Below are 27,874 nucleotides of genomic sequence, written 5' to 3' on the forward strand. Positions count from 1 at the left end.
TTAGGGCAGCTTCTTGTGTCTTCTGATGAAAAACATATCTAAGTGGAATCATTGCTGCATATTTCTACATTAGATCAAAGTCCATGTACATCAAGATTAAAGTGTCCCTGTAGTTCTTCATTTTTGTCTTTTCTTAAATATTAATATAGCTAGTTATTAGAGTTGTAGTTGCGTGTTTCAAGTCCTTGACTTTACAGGAACTGGCCCAAGGATGAAGTCTTTATTAGGACTCTCAACACACAGTCACTGAATCATTCGACGCCCTTCACAGCTCCCGTGCTTCTTAAAAATGAACTACTTCCTTTCCAAGAAATGTATTACTACGCTGCAGCTTTAAGGCATCATTATATTTATCTAACTGGTGTATAAACACATCTAAAGCTCTCCTTTCAGCTGCCTGGTGACATAGTGGCAGTTCAAGGGAAGAACGTTTTGGAAGCAAGAGTTCTGTCAAAGAGCATCGCTAATAAATCACAAACCAAGTTGTGTTGTGCTTTCTTAAAAACCTTTTGTTTTGCTTGGAGTTTCAAGTTGTGGCTTGTTGGTGCAAATCCACTTCATTAATTTGGAGAAACACACAATTCCTGTGTTTAGAGCATGTCCTGCATTAGTATTTCTATTTTGAGCAATAAACAAGTTTTTAATGAATTAATGTATTTGTATGAATTAATAAATGTAACTCATGTGCAAACCAGTCATTTCTGTTCAGTGTTCAATTCTCAAGTTATTGATGAGGCAAAAGTAACTTGTTGAGCAACAAATATGACACATAATCAGGAATCAGGAAACATTTATTGCCATAATACGTCAGACATACAAGGAATTTGACTTGGCGGTTGGTGCATAACAGACAGTTCGCAAAACAAATCAAAATGAGCCAAAATTTTCTTTTAATTATTCAAACAACTTTTCTCACTAAAAGAACATTTGCATCTATATAATTAATTCACTTTGTTCATTGGCGTTTTGTGCAGAACAACAATAACAAAGTGTTTGGCTTTGTGTCCTGTTTTAGTTTGTAGTTTCCTGCATCTTGTGTCGCTGGGTGAGCGTCACTTCCTGCCCTGTCGCGTCACCCCATGTGATTGGCTGCCGTGTCCATGATTGTTTCCACCTGTGTCCAATCACCTGCGCCTTCCCAGTGTACACGCCCCTCCCAGATGATGCCCCGCCCCCTACAAGGTCTGGATGTGGAAGAAGAAAAAAAAAGATTTGGCTCCATGCCGTGTCCCCCTGGTCTAACGCATGCGCCCACTCACAGTGCGACCCCCAGTGGAGTTTCTAGGAATAGCAGCTACTTTTAAAGAAAGAAATGCAAATGCGAAGTCTATGGGCGGGATGAGGTGTTAAAATACAGGAATTAAGAGAAAGAAAATACATTTTTTCCCTTTAATGAATAAAATCATAACATGAAAGCAGAGAATGATTAGTTTACTGCGACAGGAGAGATGATCAGAGGAGCAGAGTTTATACCATCGTTATCAAAACCAGGACAGAAGAAGGGAAAGAGTTTCTCAGTGAAGGAGCAGTCAGTGAAGGAGTAGATGAGAGCTGCAGCTTCTACGTCGTAAAATGAGACCACACCCTCCTCATAGTCCACAAACACCCCCACCTTCTGAAGACCAGACTTCACAGAGAGATCAACTGGAGGATCATCAGAGGCTTTGTATTTATTTCCATTAATCAAACGTATGATCCAGTAACCATTCTGAGGACTCAGTGAAATGAGTTTCTTCCTGTTGACAGACTCTCTGATCACTCCTAAAAACCACTCAGTCTTTCCTTCAACCTGAACCTCAAAGTAGAATCTGCCTGAAGAGAAACTCTGCTTTGTTACAACACAGAACCCGTTAGAAAATCTCTTTGGGTTTTTTGGGAGATTCTTCCAGACATCACTGTCTTTCACTTGTTTCCCATCATCAGACAGGATGAGATAAGGATGAGCTGTTTCAGGATCAAGAGTCACATCCACTGCAAACATCTGGACCCTCTTCAGCTGAGCTTCAAGCACCTTCTTCATCTTTTCACTGAGTGTCTCCTCCAGCTGAGACACAGCTCTCACCACAGTCCCCTCATATGAAGGAAAAACACGGACCTCTGTCCAGTCCTTGGTGGGTGGAGGCCGATGGATGTTTAAGGACTGGAGAAGATGGAGGTGGTCTTCAGACAGAGAGAGCTGCTCCACCTCAGCGCTCCTCTTCATCAGCTCAGAGATTTCCTGGTCCAGCTCTCTGATGAAAGCTTCAGCCTGTTTCTTTGTGGTTTCCTGCTTCTCTTCTATTGTTTTGAGGAGCTCCTTCAAGCCTCTTCCAACAGAATCCATCAGATCAGTGAAGACCTGAACACCTTCTGCTTTCTCTCTGCCTGCATCTTCCTCACTGAGGTCCATCAGGTGTTTGATCTCCTGGATCTTCAGTCTTCTCTTCTGGACCATCTGCTGAATTTCAGCATCTGTCGTCTTCAGCTCAACCTTTTTTTCTTCATATTCTTCTTCCAGAAGAACAACATCATGCATCTTGTGATCTAAAACAGTGCAGAGCATGCAGACACACATCTGGTCGTTCTTACAGAACAGCTCCAGAGGTTTATCGTGCTTCGTACACATCCTGCCTTCCAGGTTCTCCACAGGGTCCATCAGCGGATGTCTCTTCAGGCGTGAAGCTGTCAGATGAGGCTCCAGGTGAGTCTCACAGTAGGAGGCCAGACACACCAGGCAGGACTTGAGGGCCTTCACTTTGGTTCCAGTGCAGACGTCACAGGGAACGTCTCCTGGTTTGGACTCTTGTTGCTCCTCAGCAGCAGCAGCGCTGGCTTTACGTTCCCTCCTCATCAGTGCATAATTTCGTTTAAGGTTATTTTCTGCGCTCTGCAGGCCTGTCTGAAACTCAGCATCAGTGCGCCAATCATCGTCATCAATCACATGATTTTGCACACAATCCTTGGTACTACACTTGGAAACTTTTTTGGGAGGTGACATATTGTGACACCAAAAACCCTTATAGATCACCTCAATGACTTCGTCGTACCGGCTTTCTCTCGTGTTGTCATATAATGTTTGATGGTTCGCTGGGTCTCGTCCTGCATGCGCCTGTTTGATCGATATCGGTGATTCACAGAGATCGGTCACCAATGATGTCAAACTGTGGCTGGATCTCCTTAAACAACCCGTCGGTGTTGTGATTCACGCGCGTTTGTGGAACTCTTGTTCTTCAGCTCCTCTTCAGCTCCTCTTCGGCTCCTCTTCAGCTCCTCTTTAGCTCCTCTTCAGCTCCTCTTCAGCTCCTCTTCAGCTCCTCTTCGGCTCCTCTTTGAAGGCCTCAGCGCCGAGGATTAACTCCTCGTTGCTTATCGGGTCGACGTATCTTGGAATAAAAAGTCCAGTCTCTCCATTCGGTGTGGACCCCGCCGCCACAGCCTGTCTGGGCAAGAGAAAGATGTATAAATAAATATATGTATGTGAACGCGAGCCTAAAAATACGCCTCAACTTGATACACACCTTTTCACTTATTTCTCAGTGTTAAACCCCATCGGCTTTTTTGGGAGGAAACCATAGACCTGTGCACAAAATATGTTTGAAAGTTACATAAAATGAAAAAAGAACATAAATGTTATTATATGCCACAGTAATGACTTCATTACCTTCCCAGGATGCCTTGCTCGTGGGTAGTGGAAAGCGACTCAACTCTCCGGTTTGGTTTTTTATTTCTTGAAGGTTTCTAATCTCGGTCTGCAGTGATGTTTCCACACTTTTCGTAGTTAGATTTCTAAATAAAAGACATGTGCATGCATGTAAATACATTTTAAATAAGTTAACAACAATTATAAATCACTGGACCTCATTGGTGCTCTATGTGGTTAATCCCATCAGGGCTGGGATATCGATGAGAAACCTTAATAAATACATACACTTACAAGAACAATGATAAAGCATAAACACATTACTCACCATCACAGTGTTCCAATGTCGCTCCAGTTTGACAAAAAATAGGCCCACGGCAGACTAAGATGTCTTAATCTCTCTGTAGCTGCGTACTGCAAAGAAGTTGTTTGGAAACTGACCGGTTACACACACACACATGCTGCTGTGTGGGAGTGGTTACACACAGTAAAAGGGGGGGTCTGGGAATACGACTGGTCACCCTGTCTGCATCTGGGGTGTGACCCTGGTCCTCCCGCCTGGCTTTGTTGTCTCATTGCTGCTTATTCACCTCTTTTATAACACAATGCAAAGACACAGGACTCAGCTGTGGGGGTTAAAAGGGGGGGGGGGGGGACTAAACAAAGACAGGTAAGTAAAGTGGTTAAAAGAACGGTTGGAGGAGAATTGTTGTACATAGTGTCAGTTCTTTGTATTAATGTTTGTAGTTTTTTAGTCTGCTGTTGAACGTATTGGAGCTGAGTTTGTGTTGGCAGGTAACGAAGCTTCCTCCCCCGACCTCCGCTTTGCCTTTTGGGCTGAAGGAGCAATAAAAGTGAAGATAAACACCCGGGAAAGAAGTGGGGGTCCTGAAGAGACGCGTCTGCTGTTTTAGGGTCAATTTACTCACACTCTTCCTTGTTGTTTCATGACCCTTTATTCAGAGTGTTTGCAGAACCTTTTGTCGAGGTTAACATTCCGATCCTTCATTTAAAAGCTGTCGGTTTTAGTCTGTGACGACTGGTACAAGCCGCAAAAGCCCGTCCACTAGTGATAGTAGTTTACAAGGTCAGCGCAAATTGACTGTAAGGATGGGGGCCACTTGATCGGGGCATCGGGACAACATTTGTGTTGATTTTTTTTTTTCCTCGATTTGACCACGAGGGTCAATAATCAGTTACATTGGAGATTTGCGAAGTGAAAGTGAATTCAAACAGGAGTGTCATCAGAGTTTTAATTGTTTCGGGTATAGTTGGTAGATATGTGTTTTTAGCTGTATACGCTTTATGTTGTCCTAATATCCTCGGGGACCTCCTTCCACCATTTAGGAGCCCGGACGAAGGATGACTTAGTTCAGCTCTCTGTGAAGAAACAATGAGCAGATGCAGGGTTGGGAGGGAAGTGGGGACGAGTGTGTGAGGCTGCTGATAATCAAAAGCTTTTTTCTTAGTTTTGAGATAGAAAATTGTTTGCCTTGTTCTGCTGAAGAATTTTAAGGTCGGGGGTCAAGCAGGATGTGTTAGCAAGGCCAGACATCTGGCGGAAGGGGGGATGCTCTAACTAATGTCGTTAAGAACTAGATAACATACTTATAGACAGAAGCTTCTTGTGTTGCATACTGTATATGGGAGCTGTTTCTGTCCTGACTAAGGAAGCAAGGTCAGCGGGTCAACCAGCAGCAGATGTGTAAGATAAGGGGGGAGGTCCACACCACACTTCATTCAACACTCATACTTTGTTCATTGTTTACATTAAGTCAGGTGGTCTGGACAGTGAATGTGACCGGATCCTTAGAGGCGGGGGGAGAAGGTTCATCCCCTACGCCAGCTTAAGGCCAATAGAAAACTGTTCTTTGTCTTTTGGGTTATAAAACATGATGTTCTTGCTGATGTAAGTTAGAGTGTGTTCCTCCGGCCTGCGGGCCGGTAGGATTGCTCCTGCCTTTGCAAATGCAGCGCTTATACTTGACCTGTGATCAGATGAATAAATCTACCAGAACGAGAGAAGTAGTTTGGCTGAATTCTTCCAGACGTCCCCATCCAGGCTTCACATTTTTGAACATGAGCCTCTCTTTTGAAATTGCTAACACTGCATTCCGGAGGAGATGCAGAGGTCGAAAGGTGACGACACCAAGCAGGACCCCTTAAAACAACACCTGATAAGAGGAGAAATCCTGGGGCCATAAAATCCATCCAGAGGTTGTATTTCCTCTCAGAGTCACACAACCAGGTTTAAAGAATTTCACACGGTTTGAATGAAATCAATCATTTCACTCTGATAGAAGTAGCTTTTACATTTTAAATGATACATCCCATTATTCCTGCTATGTTATGTTGTTTACATGAAGAAGCTTGAAGCCAAAGGTGTGATCATTGAACGTACTGCAGTATCAAGTGAACAGCGACGGGTCAGGTCAGTGAGGGACTTCAGATCCGGCCCATCAGGTGGAGCCAGGAGGGGGTCATGTGACGCCTTGGAGCAGAACGGAACCCACGAGGGAGGAGCTGCGCTTGAATGCGCAGCCAATCACATACGACTGCAGCACAAGGGACACGCCCACAAGACAGTGGTGACCCGTGATCAGAAGTTCAGAACTCCACAATTAAATCATGTGTCTCATACAAAGAATTAGAGATGGTAGAAATAATACTTTCAACATGTTTTATTTAATCAGCATTTGGCAGCGAAAAGTCCTTGTCAAACCATGTGTTGACTTTGGTGTTGATGGAGGAAATTAATAAATTGTACAACTAAAGAGGATATTAATATTGTATTTCAAGTAAAACGTGTCAACCTGTCCAAACATTCTTTTCTTCTACTTCTACTTTGACGTCTTCGGTGTAGCTGTTGGATTTAACCAGAATTAATGGACCAAACGTCTCTATTCTTTCAACTTATTTATTTCTTGATGGACAACAAATGTTCCCTCTTCATTCAACACACTGGTTTCAGATGAATGTAAAATGAAATAAACACAAGCATTAAACGCGTCTGTCTCAGTACTCGAGATAATTAACAAAGACACAAGTAAATAGTTCATTAAATCTATGGTTTTAAATACACGTATTGTGCCCCCTAGTGGTAGAGATGTGAACACGTTTACTCTGCGTCTCCTTAAACTGGTTTCACTGAAGCAACAGAACAATACACAGAAACATAAAGAATCAGCTCCACTAACAACGAATAACCTATATTATTAACTATATTATTATTACCTACACTCACCGGCCACTTTATTAGGTACCCCATGCTAGTAACGGGTTGGACCCCCTTTTGCCTTCAGAACTGCCTCAATTCTTCGTGGCATAGATTCAACAAGGTGCTGGAAGCATTCCTCAGGGAGTTTGGTCCATATTGACATGATGGCATCACACAGTTGCCGCAGATTTGTCGGCTGCACATCCATGATGCGAATCTCCCGTTCCACCACATCCCAAAGATGCTCTATTGGATTGAGATCTGGTGATTGTGGAGGCCATTTGAGTACAGCGAACTCATTGTCATGTTCAAGAAACCAGTCTGAGATGATTCCAGCTTTATGACATGGCGCTTTATCCTGCTGAAAGTAGCCATCAGAAGTTGGGTACATTGTGGTCATAAAGGGATGGACATGGTCAGCAACAATACTCAGGTAGGCTGTGGCGTTGCAACGATGCTCAATTGGTACCAAGGGGCCCAAAGAGTGCCAAGAAAATACTCCCCACACCATGACACCACCACCACCAGCCTGAACCGTTGATACAAGGCAGGATGGATCCATGCTTTCATGTTGTAGACGCCAAATTCTGACCCTACCATCCGAATGTCGCAGCAGAAATCGAGACTCATCAGACCAGGCAACGTTTTTCCAATCTTCTATTGTCCAATTTCGATGAGCTTGTGCAAATTGTAGCCTCAGTTTCCTGTTCTTAGCTGAAAGGAGTGGCACCCGGTGTGGTCTTCTGCTGCTGTAGCCCATCTGCCTCAAAGTTCGACGTACTGTGCGTTCAGAGATGCTCTTATGCCCACCTTGGTTGTAACGGGTGGTTATTTGAGTCACTGTTGCCCTTCTATCAGCTCGAACCAGTCTGGCCATTCTCCTCTGACCTCTGGCATCAACAAGGCATTTCCGCCCACAGAACTGCCGCACACTGGATGTTTTTTCTTTTTCGGACCATTCTCTGTAAACCCTAGAGATGGTTGTGCGTGAAAATCCCAGTAGATTAGCAGTTTCTGAAATACTCAGACCAGCCCTTCTGGCACCAACAATCATGCCACGTTCAAAGTCACTCAAATCACCTTTCTTCCCCATACTGATGCTCGGTTTGAACTGCAGGAGATTGTCTTGACAATGTCTACATGCCTAAATGCACTGAGTTGCCGCCATGTGATTGGCTGCTTAGAAATTAAGTGTTAACGAGCAGTTGGACAGGTGTACCTAATAAAGTGGCCGGTGAGTGTATATTGCATCAAACAGTGCAAGATTATTGAGTACTGCTGTGTACATGGATGAAAGAAAATTTTGGTTTAAAACGAAATCGAGTTTTCCGGATTTCGGTCACCAGATGGAGCCTGAGAGGAAGGTAATGAGCCGGCTGGGCGTGGATGAAGTGGGCGGAGCTTCTCATGGCCGATCGCACAAGGCTGTAAAATAATGAACACAAGTTGTTGAGCTTCATACCTTTTGGTCGTACAGACTGGGGGGGGGGGGGGGGGATTCTCTGTTTTAGTGATTCCCTTTGTTACTGCACTTACTACTAAAGTAAGAATTCTCTATTCATGACATCGATGTCACACTTATTGCTGTGAAGGTGATGAACTCCACTCTGCAAAAGCAGCAGAAATAAGCGTCCTCGCCCTCTTGCTGATGCAGCTATGCGGTTATAAAAAGGCCTCCGTTGTTTGGACTGAAACTGGACCCCCCCCCCCCCCCCCCCCCCCGCGGTGCTGCAGGATGAGCAGCTCGGGACCAACAGCACTATTCTTAGAGCCATTGTAGCGGCGGACGACATGTGGAAGGTCAAACGTGAGTGTTTCTCGCTGCGCTCCGTGTTTTTCACCCGGCAAACCGACTCACTGTTCGATCGACGAGACCACGAACCAACCAATCTACCCGAGGGGGGGGGGGTTCTGGTCTTTAGCGTGAGGGTTCAGTCAGACTGAAGGTTCACATCGAGTTCTTTGTAGTGTTCTGTTTAAAATTCAGAGTTTGGAGTTGAATCCTAATGAAAAGATAAATATGGATATTTTTAGTTGAATAATGTGTCGCCAACGTGATTTGATAAGAGGACGAACAACTAAAACAATATTAAATCAACTTTTTATTTTTATTGATAGTTTTTTTTTTATCTTTGCAGACAACACAACTTCACATGAGCAAGTTATTTTGTTTAGCTTTTTGGCATTATGTGACCGTGTGAGGTGTGTCGATGCTAAACATTACGTTACTAAAAAATGGTGTTTTAAGTCAATAATATCTGGGATTGTTTAAAAAAAACAGTCCACACTTAACTAGAGACTTTTATATATTCAGCGTTTTGCTTTTGCTGCAGCTCCGATTGCCTTTCCAATGGAGACGAGGTACCGGACCATTTTGGAGGTAATACTTCATGACGCTGTGAGATGTTAAAGGCTTCGTGTAACTGAAGATAAACAGAGTTTTAATATTTGATTGTTGTATTTTCACATGTGCTAGATGCAGTCCTGCTGAAGTTCACCTTTTACCAATTCAAAATAAAAAAAAAACATCTCTGATATGACTACATGGAAACATGCCAGGAGAGGCTCAGTCAACGTCGTTACCATCCTTTAGAATAAAAGCTGTTCCTGTTCCCTGTGCTTTTAGAGCCTGGTGCCCCCTGACCCCATGTCCCGGCTCCACCTGAGGAGACTCTCTGCCGACGAGGAGTTTCCAGACCTGAGCAGGAACTCCACCTGGATGGCGCGGATCCTCACGCCGGCCATGTACCGCCGCCAGTTCCACCGCTGCACCCAGAGCGGCGTCATCTTCGACGACGTCATCCGCCCGGGCCTCGAGGAACCAGGTGACGTCGGCGCGTCAACGCGAGTACCTTTTTATTTGCAGTCGATATATTTCCCTCTTGAGAGTCTGTAACCGTCCTGCTGCGTGTCTGAAGGCGACGGGTCAGCTGCAGAGTCCGTGGGCTGCGTGGCGGGCGACGCCCAGTGCTACGTCCTGTTCTGTGACTTCTTCGATCGGGTCATCGAGGCGCATCACCAGCACGAGATTACCGGCCAGGCGCCAGAGGGCGACTTCAACTACGACAACCTGAAGGTAGCGGGTCGGAACCAGTTCCCCAACGAGCGGCAACCTCCGAGAAGCTAAGCCGACGTTGAAGTACCTTTAGCTCGCATTCTTCCTACTGTCCACCAGGGGGCGACTCCTCTGCGCCTATAGAAGTCAATGGGGAAATTACTCTGCTTCTCTCTTGATTGATTCACTCAGTAAACACCTTAAACACAAGTTTATGTTCTTAATCTCTAGTTCCAAGTTTCTTTAATACAGACTGATGTTCATTTAGTAAATGATGGTGAGTTTAGAGTCAAATACACAATGGGGCAGGAAAGGCTTGAGGGCCAAACCTATCCAAGTTTTCTTTCAAATTCATCTGCTTCACGATGTGTTTTCAGGTCATGAAACCTTTTTCGCCACCGAAAATGTCTTATTCAGCGTTACACCAAAGGCCATGATGGCGACGGGCCGATGTACAGAACGTGTGACGAAGACGTCTGACTTGTGACGTTATTGTTATCGATGTAACGGATGTTTTCTGCCTGTTGTCCTGTTGTTAAGCGGAGCTTCACCTCAGAGGCCTGGAAGAAAAACTGGGAAATTACTGCTGATTTAGCACTTTAGCTTAATGCGCTACCACTATAACTTTACCAAGGAAACGTCTTTGTGTGTGTGTGTGTGTGTGCAGGGCACTTGCGACTTGGACAGCTCGTACGCCGTACGCTGTGAGGCGAGCGTGGTTCGAGGCGTCGAGGACTTCTGCTTCCCGACGCACTGCAGCCGAGGAGAGCGCAGACAGCTCCTCGCGCTGGCCAGGGGAGGTACTGCCCGTCTCAGAGGGTACCTCGGAGCTTATTTGGGGGGGGGGGGAGGGGGGGTACGCAGAGGAAGACGAGACGGTCCGATCATCCACTCTGAGAATTTGACCTCGTTTCGCGACCCCACAGCTCTGCTGCGGCTGGAGGAGGAGGAGCAGCTGCCGGGTCGACTCCTCCCGCTGGAGGAGCTGGACCAGGCGCAGCAGAGGCAGCTGAACCTGGAGCCTCCGTCCGCCTCTCGGCTCCGCATCGGCGCGGCCCGGGACTGGCCCGACGCCAGGGCCGTCTGGTCAGTTTTCGGAACCTGAGGATCTCGTGATTTAAGTCCTGCCACTGGGACGCTTACGAATATGAGTGGAACATTTTGGTGTAGAATCACCTTGCTCCTGGTTTACAGGGTGAGTGAAGACGGCAGCCTGGTGGTCTGGGTCAACGTGGACGACCACCTCAGACTCGTGTCCACGCGGGACGACGGCAACATCGTCGAGGCCTTTAAGCGCGTCTGCGTCAACCTGCAGAAGGTCAGTGTCTGCTTCTCAGGAAGCAGTAAGCCGGGTTTGTGTTTTTTGTTGACCTGCCGGGTTTATAAAGCAAAGTGAAACACCACAAAACTGACTTCAAAAAGTACCACCTGGCTCTCCTTCGCACCGTTTACAGTGTCTGACGTCTTTAAGTCCTCCAGAGTTAGAAAGCATCACTGAGTCTTTGACAGAAAGGGGGGTCCGTGACCTTTTGACCTCTGCGTTCCCAGCTGGAGGGGTTCTACAGAGAGCTCAGACACCCGTTCGCCTGGAAGCAGCAGCTGGGGTGGGTGAGCAGCTCTCCGGCCGACGTGGGGACGGGCCTGAGGATCCGGGTCGACCTCAGACTGCGGCACCTCCCGGGACACAAGCGCCTGCAGGACGTCCTGAGCAGGCTGAGGGTCCGCATGCACGCCACCACAGGTAGCTCAGGTTCAAAGACGCACAAGATGGTCTCGAGTTATTTATGTGTTGAAGATCAGCAGCAACACACACACACAGGCGGCTCCACCTGTATCTACATTTAGCACAAATCTGGTTTGGATTAAAGATGATTAATGGAACTCTTGAGGCTTCGGGGGTTCCTGTAATTGAGGGGTTCCTCTTCAATTTCCCAGAATCCCCGGCGCTGTATTGCGTGAGCAACGCGGCGACCTTCGGCCGGAGCGAGGTGGGACTGACCCAGCTGGTGGTGGACGGGGTCAAACTGCTGGTCGCCATGGAGAGGAGGCTGGAGGGCGGCCGAGACATCGACGAGCTCGTCCCCGCGCAGAAGTAGATGGGAGGCTGGACTCGGCAAACGAACCAATCAGAGGGAAGCGTTGAGCCATCGGACAGAAAACGTTAAATTAGGAGAAAATGTTTTTTAAAAAAACGGTTTGGTTTCATTACCTTCAATGTTACGGTACGTTTTTGATTATACTCATGTTAAAGCAAACGGGAGTCTTTTCAAAAAACAATTTTTAAGTACACTTGGTTTAATCAAAATTGTGAAGATGACATCTCAAATCTATATCGCTACAACAACTCAAACCAAATGTAAGACAGGTAGCAGAATGTGTTGTTTTCATCAGAGTTTGGTGGAACCGATGGACAAAAGGACACTCGATGATGGAAGAAGTTCCTCAGACCGTTTCCTTTATTAAAAGCAGCCTGGTTGAACACCAGCGTAGGAACACGCCCACAAGAAAAAGTGCTGCATCAAACATCTAAAAGTATGCTGAATGTACCATAATTAATGAGTCACAGATGCATGAATGTGTTCATTTAAAAACTTAAATGTTGCAGGTGGGAAGATTTGATTGCCTTTCTATAGCGCCTGATGTCTGTGATTATGGATTATGGATTTCTATTACGTTACAGTTGTATTTGGACTTGTAGTTTTGCCACAAATAAATAGACAAGCAACCAAAACCCCCTTTTTCTGGATCAGCATCAGTGACACCTGTAAAAGGTGAACAGAACATTGCACATTATAAAAGAAACTCACACGCCGTCTCTTTGACTAAAGCCTGTAGAAATAATAACATAATAATGTGTGTGCTTTTTTTTTGTTTTTGTTTTATTTATTGAAAACGTTGTCATCCATCATGGCCACACGGGACCTTCTGCTACTGTCCGGCTGAGCGCGAGCCGGTGGGTCACGTGGTGCGGGTTATGACGCGGAAGCTGGAGTCGAAGGCTAGTTTCAAGTAAGAGGCTCAGGTGTACAGTCTTCCCCAGGTGACGTGAAGAATGCGTCGTATTCGCGCTTTTTTTTTTCGTGGCGTTTGCATCGTTTTGTTCCCTTCCTGTATTTTATTTTTATATTTTTTTAAGTGCTAGAAACGTAGAGTTCAGGAAGTGTTAGGCCGAACCCTCGACACTGTGCAGGTGGTGGATTAGTGGGAACACTGTTTAAAAGCTGTGAAGGAGCATTTTTTTTAAAGCCACAAACTGCGGGTTTTCCTGAACGCATCGGAGATACAAGGCGGTACATTCGGAAGGCAGTCAGTGATGGGGCAGATTCATCCGCCGGGAAAGCGGCGACACACAGGAAGTAGTCCCAACAAAAAGGACCAATCTGGTGATTTGATACGTGCCGCTTCCTCCCAACATAAAAAAAGTTTAAAACTAACATTATAACGTATTTAGCGTCAGTTATCGTGTGTGTATTAATGCCTTATGTGTCTTAATACTAAATGTGGATTAAACCGCTGTGGAAAATAGTCCCCAGCAAATTGTTTGAAAAGATAAAAAACAGTCACCAGCTGTTCTAGGAAAGCCTTTCTTAAACAGTAATCTAAAAAGGGCCACAGACAGGAAGCACATGAGATTATTAAAAACAAAACAATATGTATATACACATATAGAACCAAACACCAGACTGGTCCTTTACGTTTGAACCAGGGACAAAGCGATCGCTCGTGATGTTCTGATTTGATGCAACATAAACGTTAAAAAGACAAAGAATGAAGAAATGAGCGTCGACAGTGTGGACCAAGTAAAAACTGACTGATCGATACTGTACCTGCACGTATTCACCTGGACGGGCGTGTGTTTTCACATCAATAATAAAACTCAAAAAACAACAAAAACACATTCTGTTCTGTCAGCTTCAAATGTGTAAAAAAAAAAAAAAAAAAAAAGAGCTTTACAGTTTGCGTTTGAGCTGACATCATCGACCCAGAGCTCCAGTATTATTGCGAAAGCATTAAGCCAGCGGGGGGGGAGGTCAGAGGTCACAGGCTTACAACCATCAGGGAGGACGTCGTCCCCCGAACGCGCCGCCACTCGACGCCTCGACCGTAAACTGTGCAGCGCCACTAGTGACGGACATTTAAAAAGGATCCGACAGAACGACCCCCACGTTTACACCTGACCTGAGGAGGACGCGTCTTCAGTCCTTACAGAGAGGGGGGTTTGGTGGAAGGAAAACTGGGAGATTAAAGTCAAAATGTGAGCGGATTTAAACGTGAAGTCGAGAGTGTGTCACATAAAAGCAGCTCTTCTTGGAGCTTCGGGACAGAAAGGGACGGTTAGTGTGGGAGACGCCACTACTGGAACCAGCTGGTCACACCGTGGACCGACAATCTCAATATTCAGAGCCCGCTGGGGGGGAGGGGTCAACGGTGATCGAGGGGTCACCTCGACGGTCTACCTTGTGACCCCGTCGCCTGAATGGAAGCTTCGAGCCTTTATTCCTTCTCCTCATGGGGCCAGAACTTCAAATGTGAATAAATACATTTGGTGTCTTGAGTTAATGCTGCTTTCTCTCTGCTGAATTCGTATCTCTACATTGAGAGCGAGTCAGACTCCTTGCACGTGTTCACACACACACACACACACACACACACACTTAGGCTCTTTACTCGTAGAGCGGATGTCGCGTTGCACTCGCTGTTCACCTGCACTTCAGAGACCGGCTTCCGGCAATCAGGCTTAAGGCAAAATAAACCATCCGATTATACGCTTGAATGCGCTGCCCTCAGCGCGCTGTTGCCTAGAGCCGAAAACACTGACTCTCAACAACCAGGATCCTCGCACAGAACCCGGGCCGCCCCCCTCCCCCTCCCCCCCCCTCCCTGCGTGATCCGCTTCAGTCCGCCTGACCTCCTGCCACTTAACGGGTCGCTTCAAAAATCAGTTTCCAGGGGGTTTGAAAAATCTGAAGTGCGTGTAAACAGTGATAAACCAACAAAGTCCGGCAGGCTGAGAGGGAAGGAAACACCCTCATCAGCCCTGGATCCCATCACCGAGGGGGGGGGGGGGGGGGCGGGGGGGGGAAGACCACAACCTGCTGAACATGCGCCCCATCAGCTTTAATATTTGGTTTCACTGGCGAACATTTAGTGAGAAACTTGAACCAGTAAGTTTGTGGAGGTTCAACAAGGCGTTCCTCTGAGTCGTAACAGCAGTTAGCGCGGGCGGGGGGGGGGGGGGGGGGGGGGGGCGAGGTTGTTCACAGCCTGAGCTCGTTGGCCACTTTGGAGGCGATGTTCTTGAAGGCGATGGACGTGCCGGAGATCCGCTTGAAGCGCACGCCGTTGAGCGAGAGGCGGGGCAGCTTGCACACCTCCATCTCCCACTGCACCAGGCTGTCCTGCCGCGCGTCGCCGTGCACGCAGAACAGCGAGTAGCGCTCGCGCTGCTCGTAGTCACAGTTGTTGGCGTCCAGGACCCTGCGGATCTCCTTCATGATGTCCCCCGGCTCCATGGAGGACGTGGTCTTCATGCTCCAGGTGAAGCGCAGGGCGCGCGGCTTGGACTCCCGGCACTCCTCTTTGGGCTCGCCGGACAGGCTCCTGCGGGACGGAGAGGGCGTTTTTAAGAGGTTTAAAAAAAGGTCCGGTTCGCACCAAAAAAACGCGTTAAATCTTTAGCGTCCCGGGCTCTTACGGACCTGCGGCCAAACTTGGAGGTGATCTTCCCGATGAGGGAGGCGGAGGTGCCGCGGCGGGGCGTGGCCAGGGCGGCGGCGGCGTGCGTGGACAGGCTGGGCGAGGCCGGCGGGCCGTTGTAGGTGGCCGGGCGCCGGTCTCGCAGCTGGGCGCCGTGGAAGGTGGAACGGCTGGAGGAGCCGCGGGGGAAGCGGGTCCGGTCCGGAGTGGCGCCGCCGCCGCCGCTGCTGCTGGTGACGCTGAAGGCCGAGGGAGACGACGGAGGAGGCTGCTGGGGGGAACTGTGTGTGGGGACAGGGGGGGGGGCGGGAAGAGCACGATGTAAAGACAGTCAACGCAAAAACGTTGCCGTGGTTACGCCGAACCGCTGCCCGGCTCACCTCTGATACTCCACGTTGTCGTCGATGGGCGGCAGGCAGGACTTCATGGGGTGTCCCGACGCCGACATGGACTTGACATGGCGGGGGCGCGCCGACGAGACGGTTGCCCCCCGCGACGGGGAGGGGGACCCCGCGGCCACCTCGGGGAGACTGGAAGCAGAGACGGGTTTATTGAGCCATTCGAAGGATGGAAAGAAAGAAAAAAAAAAAAAAGAAAAAAAAAGATGAATTCCCATGATTCCTTTCACCTGCCGTCCTTCCCGTTGGAAACGGCAACCGAGTGACGATCGGTGCTCGTCCTCTCGTGGACATACGTGTTCCTCCTTGTTATGTTCTGCAACACACACCAAGTCCGCTTCGTTCAGCTGATCCAATGACGCGACAGTATGAATACTTGACCCCGCCCCCTTTAGCGCCACGTGCCGGGACCTCGTTTCGGGAGCAGAATTTAAAAATCCTCTCACCCCTGAGGCGGTGGCCGACCTCCGGCGGTCCGGAGCCCGTATGGGGGACGCCGCCTCGTCCTTCCGGTTGCTCTCCACGCTGTTGGCGTGACCGCGCTTGGTGTAGCAGACGGGCGGCGGGATGGCGGGCGCCACTGAAACACAGACAGCCATTCAAACATCCTGCCGTTTGGCGGCGCGCTTTCCGGCGGCCGCGTCACCGTCCGCGCGGGGGGAGACTCACCGTGGTCGCTGAAACGCCGCTGCTTCTGATTGGCCGAGGCGTTGCGAGAGTGGGCGGGGGACTGACTGGAGCCGTTGAGGTCGCTGCTGGGTCGCGACCTTTGAGCCAGGTTACCGCTGGACACACTGGAGTCGCCGGCTTCGCACTGGCGGAGGGAGACGTAAAATAAAGGATTCTGGGTAGAACTTGGTGCGAGGAGGATTCCTCCTGCAGTGATGGAGCTAGGCTAACAGTTCCCCCTGCTTTAAGTCTTTGTGCTAAGCTAGGCTAAACAACGGACTGGAGGACAGCGTGTGCACAGCGGTACGCGCCACAAACCTCGGCGGCTTTCCTCCCCAGCAGCAGGTATATCGCCGTCACCTCGTTGTACTTCTGACCGTCCAGCGCCTTCATCACTTCCTCTCGAGGGAAGCCCATCGTCCCCATCAGCTCTGATTGGTTTAGAAAACAAACGTGACGCCCAGCTGTGGTCAACGTACCGATCGCTCGCCACGTAGACGTTCTTCAACGTCAGCTAATTCAATAGCAGACACACCACAGCTGTTGATATATTTCGGCCATTTATAGAGTCGAGTTGATTAAATCTACATGATCAGCTGCCTGCAGGTGATGAAGTGACATCACCCGAACAGGTGTGCCTTACCGATGCGTTTGAGGTCGTTGAAGTCCTGCTCCGGTTCGTTGTACGTTTTTAGTTCCTTTTCGTCGTAGCCGACGTTCATCCATCGATCCTTCATGATTTGCTGGGAAAACGAAGGTTCACGAAAAATCATAACCATGCAAATTTAGACGCAGCACACAGCCGGTGGATTGGCGCGTCCAGGCTTTTATTTTGAAGGGCGACACAAATGTTGAGGTTTTTTTTTTTCCTACCTGCAGGCTGCCTCGTTTCCCCGGGTTGAGCACCAGCAGCTTCTTCAGCAGGTTCTCGCAGTCCGTCGACATGTAGAAGGGAATCCGGTACTTTCCTCTGAGAACACGCTCCCTGAGCTCCTACACACACACACACACACAAACACACACACACAATGCTGTAAATCCTATACTTGCGAGTCATTCGTGCCTCTATTATTTTGTCCACACCTTGAGGTTCTGTCCGTCGAAGGGCAGCGAGCCGCTGACCAGCGTGTACAGAATCACACCCAGACTCCAGACGTCCACCTCCGGCCCGTCGTACTTCTTCCCCTGCAGGGTTCACAGGACCACATTACCCAGCAGCCCACTGCACACAGCCCATTACCCAGCAGCCCACTGCGTGGCCACACCTCAGTCGGAGCGGTGCTGCGCGTTCATTACATGGCCGAGATTGATTTATAGATTCTGATTAAAAAGAGACATTTTCCTCTGAATCAATAAAGATTTGTCTGGTTTTGGCTTAATTTGTCTGACAGTAAATATCCTCCTTTCACAATAAAAGTTCCCTTCAAAAAACATTTTAAGTTTTCACCGGATTATGGATTTTTGTTATCATATTATTTGACCTTCTTTCTTACCTTTAATTTATTCTTTCCCTTACATTATCTCCATTATTCTTCACATTTTACTTCACTTATTCACTTTCCTCCCATCTAACCTTTCTCCCCATTTCCTCCATCCTCTTCCTTTCCCATTTAATACAGGTGTGGCATTCATTTTCAGAAAATATATATAAAAAGTCATCTGGAATGAGTTTGTTAGCTTTAAAGTAACCAGTGGGCCATAGTTAAGGTGGCTCGATGTGATGAAACAGAACGTTAGGTTGGCGCGATTGTTACACAGGTGTGGTGGGCGGAGCCAACGGGTCACCTGGAAGAGCTCGGGAGCGGCGTACGGAGGAGATCCACAGAACGTGTCCAGCTTGCTGCCCAGCGTGAACTCGTTACTGAAGCCAAAGTCTGCGATCTTAATGTTCATGTCGGCGTCCAGGAGAAGGTTCTCAGCCTGAGAGACACACAGTGTATTTAACAATGCGTTTCCAACAAATTTGTTCTTTTTATCCAAAACATTTTTCAACCTAACATTTTTGGGCTTTTTTCCACCTTACATATTTGGACTTTTTTTTTTCAAAAATATTTTTAGACTATTTACACAACACAACTGTTTTTCTTTTTTGGAGTTTTAAAATAATATTTTGTGACACAATTTTTGGCTTTTTTTTCCACCTTAAATAAAAATCTTTTGACATAATATTTCTATGACATGGGTTTTTGCAAGTTATAAGCCTAAGCAGACATTAAAGCAGCATGAAAAAAATCATATAAGCCACTGAAAATTGAAGCAGTCCACAAAACAGTCCTCACAAATAGTTTAACTAGTACAGATGTCTTCTGTCCTTAGTAAGTGAAAAGTACATGATGTGACCCGTCTATAACAGAATTATGTATAATACAGTACATTTTACTCAGTGTTTGTGTGTTTTTGTCTATTGTATTGTCTGTAATACAATAGTACATATAAGTATAGTACTTATTTTGTTTATTCAATGCTCTGTGTGTGTGTGTGTGTGTGTGTACCTTAAGGTCCCGGTGAACAATCCTTTTCTGGTGACAGTATTCCACTGCAGACACAATCTGACACAGTAATAAAACAACAAGCATTAGAAATCCAGTGAAACAACACATACGTTTATCACTTGGTTCTAACCACAAGTGAGGTGAAAATAACAAAACACTTCTTTTTTTTTTTTTTTAACGGCCGCAGCGTTTGCTGACCACGGCTCTTTAAGGCGCTACAAGGGAACTAATTGGTTTGATTGGCGGTTACGCTAATGCAAGCGGTGGTATTTAGTATTTAATTCAATACTGTACGGGAGAGCTTGTGCTGCTCACAGATAAACAAAACAACAGTTACGTTTTTGAATCCCCGGTTAACAAGAGAGAAATAAAAGGACATGAGGCAACATAAAAATCTTGTAAAACGCACCCACACAAATGACTCCTCCATCAAAAGGGTTTTTGATGGTTGTTAAAATGCAGGATTTGAGGCGGTGAAGCGAAACGACGCAACATCACAGGGAAGAAATGATTGAGCGACAAAAACCTACAACCGTCAGGGCAGCAAGACGAGTTCCACGCGCCCTGAACGCACCATTTAATGAACACAGTGCATTATGGGTAATGCAGGAAAAGGTAGTGTCGTAGATATCAAAATAATATCACCTGGCGAAACTTGGCTCTGGCCTCCTTCTCCTTCATTCGTCCGTGAGCAACAAGGTAGTCAAAGACTTCACCTGTTATGGACAGGACAGGTGAGCAGACAGACAGGTACACAGACAGGTACACAGACAGGTACACAGACAGGTACACAGACAGGTACACAGACACACTTCTTGCTGAAAAATGATGAACTACAAAGATCCCACTGCTTGTGTTTACCGTGAGAGGTACACGTGTTTAAGTGACCTGCTCACACACAAAGACAGACAGGGGGACAGACTGGGGGGGAGGGGGGGGACAGACAGGGGGACAGACAGGTGGAGACGGTCTTACCTCCACTGGCGTACTCCATCACCAGGTAAAGAGTTTTCTCCGTCTCAATCACTTCAAACAGCTTCACTGAAAAAAACGACAGCGTCGCGGTATTAGTGCCGCCGAGTACTGAGCGCGGAGAAAGGAGGAGGCGCAGGGGGGAGGTGGAGGAAGGATGGGAGGGAGGTGGAGGTAAAGGGACAGAGGGAGAAGCAGGTCGAGGAGAAATAGAAAGAGGAGGAAGACCAGGAGCGCACGGTGTGTATGAAAGAGGAGCGGGAAATGGAGGAAGAGGTGGAGGAGCAGGAGTCAGAGGAGGAGAAGGACGTTTGAGGAGTTGACGCTGTGCACTCACCGATGTTTGGGTGGTTGAGGATCTTCATCACACTGACCTCCCTGAAGAGCTGAAGAGTCGAGCAGTTAGTGAAGTTGAACCTTTTCAACGACTCTTTGTTCATTGAAAATGTTCATGATGTCATTTGTGTGTTTTTCTAAACATTGATGACCTCATAAAGCTGGAGTCAAACCAGCAGTTATTAATAAGCGGTTTTTACTTGGAGCCCAGGGTTAAAATGAGACATCGCGTTCTTGAAGTGACTTCATGCTGCGTTCACTTCACGTGGGAATTTCCAGCGTCCAGAAGTGTTTACGTGAACATTTGCTCAAATACACGATTTAAAACCATTTTGGAGGAGTCTTTTTGTTCAGCTTTCTATGTGTATTTTATAGTTCTAGTGCATCAAAGTGTGAGAGGTCAGAGGTCAGAGCGTACCTTCTGCAGACTGGTGGGGTTCAGCTGAGTTTTGTCAATGATCTTGATGGCGACCTGCAGAAAAAAAGTTGTAAACAATTTAATACCAATATATTGACACGTTTAACTCATCAGGTTTGTGTTTTTTATCATGAGATGATATCATTTCGCTACATTTGGTGATCAATGGCTTGTCGTCATGTGACCAAAGTCAAGATTTAATGTAAAGTAACCGAGTTGCACTTTTCTGTCAGGATAAACGTAAACAATGAAATGCTGAAAAAAAGCTGTTCAACGCTGTAACAAAACGGGAATCCTATTTTCCTTCATCCTGTTTTTTGTAAGTTGTTATTTTTATATTTACCTTTAAGTTGGAGTTTTATGGGTGTGATTCCAATGAGACTTACTGTTAACATAAGTCAATTTAATTAAACTGGATGCCGCGCCTTCCTTGAAAGGAAATTAAAGTGCTGTTAAGATACACTTTGCTACGCTTTGAAGATGATCAACGTGATTAAAATGGACTGCAGGAAATCAGCTGAAGCAGCCTCAGTCTCTCAGAGCGTCCGCGTCCCGACGTCTCCAGAGAGGGACGGAGCAGCCGATTGGACGGCTCAGGATCGTAAAACGCATCTTAAAATGAGTGGGAAGGAAAAACCAGTCGCACGCACGCGCGCGCGCACACACACACACTCACACACACTCTCTCGCACACACACACTCATCTGACAAATCGGCTCCGAGCTGCTGACGTCTGCAGCGTTAATTATTAATCCAGAGGCGTTTCCAGCTGATTTCACCCCACCGACTCCCTGACGGCGTCTGACACCATCAGGAAGTCAAATTTTTACCCCCCCCCCCCCACCATAAAATGGAGAAAAGCCGCGGGAAACTATCAACTCTAAAGATTATCTGGATACATGTGATGCACCTTGTTTTATAATCCTAGAATTTAAATCACACTTCATGGTCTCAGGACGTGCGACGGTTCTCGTGTTAAAACAGTGGCAGCCATTAAAAATACAGTAAAGAGGAGAAGACTAAATTTGTGATGAGCCGGGGAATATTTTTGGTTTACATTCTCATACTTTCTGCATTAAAAGCACGCGTTTTGCAGCGACACGTGTGCAGCTTAGCCGAGCTTACGCTTAAAAGGCCGTGACGCTGCAGCCCAAACCGCTGAGGAGGTCCGATCTAAACTCACCTCTCGGCCCGTCAGAGTGTGTTTGGCCAGCTTCACTTTGGCGAAGTTGCCCTTGCCGATGGTCTTCAGCAGCCGGTAGTTGCCGACGTGCGGCGGCTCGTCGGCGGCGGCGGACGTGCCGCGGCTCGGCTGCAGACTGTGGCGGCTCGACGATTTGGCGGGCGGCGCCGGCGGGTCGGGGAGGCCGTCCGAAGTCTTCAGCTGAGAGGGACGCAAAGCGCATCTATTAAGAAAACATTTAGCCCATCGTGAACTCACGTCGCTCCTCTGGATGCCGGCCGGGCGGCGGCGGCGTGCCACAGGGCGGCGTACTGGGACCACTCTGACTCTGAAACACAGCTGGGCAGAGCATCGACAGCAGTAAAATCATCTAAGACGCCGTTGAGGAGCTACGGAGGAAACAACTAATGAGGCCTGAGGGTGGGGGCTGTGTATGAAATACTGCTTAGTAAAAGAATGCAATACAAGCATCAGCTGTCTCCAAATGACTATAAATAACTAGCATCTAAGGAAACTGCGACAGGTCAGGTTTACTCTTGATGGATGTTTTTGCATCTCCGGTGTTCCAGATACTCCGGCTGATGAAAACGTGCCTTAAAAGTCCTCTGGTACAAAAATACTCTACTTCTCTCTTGATTTACTCTCTCAGTAAACATGGGTTCATGGTCTCAGTCTCTAGTACAAAATCTTCTTCAATAAAGCATGATGTTCATTTAGTAAATGATGGACCATTTAGGGTCAAATGGACAAAGCGGTTCATGCTTTAGGGCGGGGCTAACTGGTGATAGACAGGCCGTCATCACGGTCTCTGTGTTGTTCATGTCGTCTTCTTCTTCTTTCACCTTTGACCCCTTGACTGTGTGTTTTTAAGTGACGTCTCCCTCCGTGGCCAAAGAGTTAGATGTTCAGGCCCGCTGGTTCTGGTGCCACAGCCAGCACCTGGTTATCATAGTTTATCATGAAGCTCCGTCTACGAGCACCGTTTAAAGCTCACCGATTAACATGCTACGTGTCATTTGCTGAATCCATCGCCATGGTTTCAGTCAACCGTATCCACGGCGACGGGCGTGAGCTTAAACTGGGGCCGACAGTCGGGCGGCGTCTGAGCCGGCTCTACTGTGACAGTCCGACTGACACCCGACACCCTCGGAAGGACATGATGTCACACTCGCTCGGCCGATCGGGTTCTGGGAAGAAAACCGCCAAACTGATCGGGTGTCAGAAGCCCGGTCGCAACGAGGGTGTTTAAAAAGATTCGGTTTGAAGAAGTACGGTGAGAAGACCCGTTGGGAAAGTGATGCTGATTTACTCAAGTACTGTAATCCAAGGGCCTATTACTGGGGTACGGCCATTTTCTGAGACTTTATACAAACGTTGTACTTGTCACTCCTCTATATTCGGTTAATCCTGCAGCTTCTTTAGCTGAATGAACCCAGATGTTACAAAGCAGGTTCTCACCGGACGTTCTTACAGAACATGATGCGTTGATTTAGATTCAACAAGACAACAGCAAATACAGGAGCTAAAAATATCTACAGCAGTAAAAGTGAATCAAACATTGATGCTGCGGTAATATTGATCCAGAAACATCATGACGTAGTCTTATTAACAGAGACAACGAAACGTTGCACAATATTAAGATGTAAAAGTCGTATGGTGAAACGCAAATTTGGACACACATGTTTTTTGGGGATCGTATAAAGTTTTGGTCAAAGATGCTGTAAACAGATGTGCGGGGCTGGAGAGACACTTCATATTTTTACCTTGGTGTGTGATTCTAATTGAATCCACAACGTGGGCATGATGTCACATGCCGTCATGTTGACAAAGTGGTTGTTTCCTCTCTCCTCTACGAGCGTGACAGGGATTACAAGATCATCCACGGTGACAAGAGGTGGAAAATCATTTCCAGGTCAAACGAGGAGCGAGTGTGCAAGGAAGCGTCTTCAAACGGACCACATCACCCCCCCCCTCCCCCCCCCACACACATTGGAGGGATCAGAGGTCAGAGTTCAGGCCCTGGTTGGACTGCCCAGCAGGGTGGACCTCGGTCCTTGTCTCATCACCAGGGAGGGTGGGGTTTCCACTCCCACTCGGGGGGGGGGGGGGGGGGGGTTCCCACAGTAAGCCTATCCGTTGCCATGGCGACCGAGAAAGCCTCCAGCAGCTGATTTCACAGTGATTCATCACTGGGGAGGTTCTCTGTGTGCAGCGAGATGAGCTCCATGCTGTCGGTGGGATGGAGGCGATCACCGGGGTCAAAAGGTCACACCACCAAGGGAGGGGGAGTTTTATTTATTTATTTATTTTTAATTGCCTTGGAGACGGTGACTGTAAAGCTGTCGCGTCAGGCTTTGGGATTTTTTCAAAAAGTGACTTCAGGAGCAGCAAAAGACTGCTCCTGATATCCTGATATCCTGATATCGCATCCTGCAATGTATTCTGGGAGCGATCAATAGCAAACAGACAGCAGGAGCCAGCTGGGAGTCTGACAGAAGTGAAGAGGGAAAGATTACAGGAAACAAAGACATGACGGGCATATTACATATAAATATATATTTAATGTGTTCATCGATCAGAACAACTGAAATGGTTTAACGAAATGTATATTTAAATGTTTCAATTTTTTTTTTAAATGTTGTCCTAGTTTATTGCTTGAATAAAAAAAATATACTTAAAGGCTTTAGTTTAAGAAACCTGATGCAAAATATGGTAAATGATCAAATCATTAAACACGCCATTAATGAACACACTGAGCGATCCTTACTTAATTGATAGGTACACATATAAATACACATATCAATACATAAGTTCTAGGAGGGAGACGCTGTGAGACTTTATGGGGGGGGGGTGGGGGGCGATGAGGACGTGCATGAGCAGCCTGAGAACAGCTCTCTGCTAGCATTCCTGCATTAGCATGACAATAAGGACGCCGCTTTTACCCAGAATCCCGTCGAGGTTCACCAGCTTCCACGGCCCCAAAAAGCACTGTATTTACGCGTCGCTTCACGCGATGCATGAATACATCACACCTCACAAGAGGATAAAAATACCAAAAGCCCAACTGAGATCATGGCAACTTGCATCAATGCTTCTTATCCAAAAAATTAGGACTAAATACTCTCCAGTAAAACGTTGAGCTGGGTGTAGTGGATCATTAATAATAAAAACTAATATCTGTTGGCTTCCTGCTACACGAGTGTCCGTACGGCACCAATCCGGTTTGTTTCCGTCCTGTAGTGGTATCTGCTCAGTATTGATCCATGTGTCCTGGGATTATTCTTTAATGATGCAACACCAGCCCTCAGGTGATAATCGTTTCCTCCACTTTGTAAAACTAAATGAAAACAAATGGATATGAATGCATTGAACTGTGATCCATTTTCAAAATGATAAAACCACACACAAGTGACTAATGGAAATCTTAAAAGAAACATACAGGGATTACTATTCAATTTTTTAAAAATTGTGCAACAAATTGGTAGAGAGTTGAAAAGATCGGCCTCGTGGCTCCAGAGCAACGAATCGGCCCGATATCAGACATCGGTGAATTCCTTTGTACGATTCCAAATGTTAAAAATGTACCGCTGGCTGGGGACTATAATCAATAATAAAAGCAAATATGTATTCTACTTCTGAGCTGTGAAGAAGCGGTTAGCTTAGCCTACTACATGACTGCACAGAAACAGATCACTTCATCCTCCTGGAGTGAAAAGTGCTCGGAACATTTTACTGTGACACACGGTGGAAACGTACGACCACGTTAAAAGTGCTGCATTCAAACATCTCGTCCAAGGACACCAGACACCTACATCTGCCACTCCTTGCGCAACACCTGCACCTGGGGCTGAGCGGTCCGCAGGAGCCCGTTTGCATTGTGGGTAACGTAGTCACCGTGTTTTGACACGAGCGATGCAGCATCACTTTTGGATAACTTTTCCCCTTCTTCTCCTCGTTTGTAGCTCACAGCAGTGTGACGGTGACGCGTCTGAAGTGAAGGACTCCCGGTTTAAAGTTTGGTAGTTATTTGGTGCACTGGCCCTTTAAACGTCTCCCTCACCGTCGCTGCTGGGACATTCGGCGGGGTGGAGGACATCCTCGGAGACGCTGAACTGTAAACTACGTGACGTGTGGCGTTCACCGTGAAACCGATCTGCAGAGCCGCCGGGGATGGATCGATCGATCAAGCTGATCACCCGGCAGCTCCTCCCTGCTCACGCTGTCACGCGCCACCAACAACAACAATAACTGTTACAGCACATCGAACCGAGACGTGAACAGTCAATGGCGATGCGACCGTGAAACGCCATGAATGATAAAAAAACACTCAAAAAACTCCATCAATAATCGATAACCGGCGGTTGACTTACCAGCTCGGGCTCCCTCTCGCTCACCGGGGTCAGCGGCATCCTGCCGGACATCTTCCTGCTTCCCTTCCGCGGCTTTCGGGGCTTCTCGTCAGTCCGGAAGAAGCATCCCCTCCGCCGGCCGCTCTACAGCATCGCTCACCCGGGAACCAGGCCACCTCAGCGGGGCTCGGCCGCCAGGCTCCGCCGGCCGGAGGGCGAGCGAGGCCGGGGCGTCGGCTACAGGAAGGCCCGCTGTCTGCGCTGGCGTCCGGCGGGGGGGGGAGAGACTCGCATGGAGACAAAGACGCAGCGCAGAGGAGGCTGGAGGGGGTGGGTGGGGGGGAGAGGAAGAGTAGGAAGACGAGGAGGAAGAAGTGGAAGAAGACGCGAGGAGCGCAAAAGTAGACGTGCTTCCGGCAGCTCGCGGCGGTTCGTCGGCTCGCGCGCGGCGGCAATGCGGAGCTATCGGAAAACACCACATTAAAAGTGTGACGTCAGAGCTCCTCCTACCCGTCATCCTCGTCCTCGGCGTCGTCATCCTAAATATATCCCAGCATCCTCAGCTGCGTCCTGCAAAAAAAAAAAAAAAAAAAAAGCACCGATGCGTCCCCCCCACCGGGGGGCGATTGAGTTGTCCGCTTTTATTTTGAAACGGTCACGTTGTCTCAACTTCCTTTTATCAGAAGAAAGTCTTCATTGTTAGTCTGAGAAGAACGTACTAGTCTTATTTTATCTGCATGTTTATACTGCGAGTACTTTATCTGTTTTTTAATAACTTTATTACTCAGTTTAAACTGAATTAGATCAAGATGTATTACGCTTATTTTCAGGTAAATATTTGGAGTTATTGTAAAGATAAATTATTTAAAACACACAATCATCTTTCTGGTGGTTTTATTTATAGTTGTGGTTCATTCAAATTGTTTTATATCCAACTAAAAAGTTGAAAAAGTCTACAATAAGTAGGTTGGCTTTCATTCAATTTAGGATTTCCTTTAGAATGAAATATATTTTTTGTGTCTTAATCAAAAGTGCCACAAATGTCTTAGTCTACTGGGAAACCTTTCTCATTAAGGTAAAGAATAATAATCAAAAAACGTGATGACACATCTGGAAAATGTACATGTACTGTAGGCATCGAGGCTTTGTGTTGTAAAGTATCTAAGTCTTTAGACTGGGCCTTTAAATGAACTTCCTGTTTGGTTTTATGTGTTCTAAAAGACCCAAACTATGCTCTAAATTTGCAAATTTTGATAGAATTGTACGCAATGCACTTTAAAAAAACAACAATTATGTTGAAGTGTATTTAAACCATGGTTACACCCTTGGTTATTAGGATCTCTTTATCACACTTGGATTCTGCCTCCATCTGGTGGTTTATCTGCTCCGCCTCACCTGATCGGAGTACTTTGAAAAGTGGTGTACTGGGATCACGGCTGTTCGCACTTTAAACCGCAGGTAAACATCCT

At 47.2% G+C, this 27,874-nt stretch overlaps 3 protein-coding genes across 3 annotated transcripts; 1 reads left to right on the forward strand and 2 right to left on the reverse strand.

Annotated features, from left to right (window-relative positions):
• Positions 1–1,405: 1,405 nt before the first annotated feature.
• LOC119218020 (E3 ubiquitin-protein ligase TRIM39-like) lies at positions 1,406–2,774 on the reverse strand. The gene has a single exon (XM_037472146.2). The coding sequence runs from the start codon at positions 2,633–2,635 to the stop codon at positions 1,427–1,429; it is 1,209 nt and encodes a 402-aa protein (XP_037328043.2). The 5' UTR covers positions 2,636–2,774; the 3' UTR covers positions 1,406–1,426.
• Positions 2,775–8,182: 5,408 nt separating this feature from the next.
• Positions 8,183–12,280, forward strand: zgc:172076. Its single transcript, XM_062564390.1, has 10 exons — positions 8,183–8,200; positions 8,571–8,643; positions 9,170–9,216; positions 9,463–9,661; positions 9,755–9,912; positions 10,559–10,691; positions 10,818–10,977; positions 11,086–11,209; positions 11,440–11,632; positions 11,827–12,280. The coding sequence occupies exons 1-10, from the start codon at positions 8,183–8,185 to the stop codon at positions 11,985–11,987; spliced, it is 1,266 nt and encodes a 421-aa protein (XP_062420374.1). The 3' UTR covers positions 11,988–12,280.
• Positions 12,281–12,324: 44 nt separating this feature from the next.
• Positions 12,325–26,871, reverse strand: mark1 (MAP/microtubule affinity-regulating kinase 1). The gene is made up of 18 exons (XM_037471931.2): positions 26,427–26,871; positions 22,057–22,257; positions 20,874–20,927; positions 20,457–20,505; positions 20,123–20,188; positions 19,793–19,863; positions 19,148–19,204; positions 18,441–18,575; positions 17,739–17,840; positions 17,529–17,648; positions 17,299–17,398; positions 16,974–17,086; positions 16,656–16,800; positions 16,433–16,566; positions 16,217–16,302; positions 15,969–16,118; positions 15,591–15,869; positions 12,325–15,492 (listed from the first exon to the last, which is right to left on the reverse strand). The coding sequence occupies exons 1-18, from the start codon at positions 26,475–26,477 to the stop codon at positions 15,150–15,152; spliced, it is 2,256 nt and encodes a 751-aa protein (XP_037327828.2). The 5' UTR covers positions 26,478–26,871; the 3' UTR covers positions 12,325–15,149.
• Positions 26,872–27,874: the final 1,003 nt, after the last annotated feature.

This window comes from Pungitius pungitius, chromosome 9 (genome assembly GCF_949316345.1).
Source record: "Pungitius pungitius chromosome 9, fPunPun2.1, whole genome shotgun sequence".
Taxonomy (NCBI): domain Eukaryota; kingdom Metazoa; phylum Chordata; class Actinopteri; order Perciformes; family Gasterosteidae; genus Pungitius; species Pungitius pungitius.

Bases quoted from the DNA above. Each gene is read 5' to 3' on its own strand.
- LOC119218020 (XM_037472146.2), bottom strand. From the start codon at position 2,635: ATGGACCCTGTGGAGAACCTGGAAGGCAGGATGTGTACGAAGCACGAT.
- zgc:172076 (XM_062564390.1), top strand. The intron at 8,644-9,169 runs GTGAGTGTTTCT...CTTTTGCTGCAG, and splicing joins CGACATGTGGAAGGTCAAAC to CTCCGATTGCCTTTCCAATG. The intron at 11,210-11,439 runs GTCAGTGTCTGC...CTGCGTTCCCAG, and splicing joins TCTGCGTCAACCTGCAGAAG to CTGGAGGGGTTCTACAGAGA.
- mark1 (XM_037471931.2), bottom strand. From the start codon at position 26,477: ATGTCCGGCAGGATGCCGCTGACCCCGGTGAGCGAGAGGGAGCCCGAG. The intron at 18,576-19,147 runs GTACACACACAC...TGTGTCTCTCAG, and splicing joins TTGTTCACCGGGACCTTAAG to GCTGAGAACCTTCTCCTGGA. The intron at 17,841-18,440 runs GTGACCCGTTGG...TGAACCCTGCAG, and splicing joins CCGCTCCCGAGCTCTTCCAG to GGGAAGAAGTACGACGGGCC.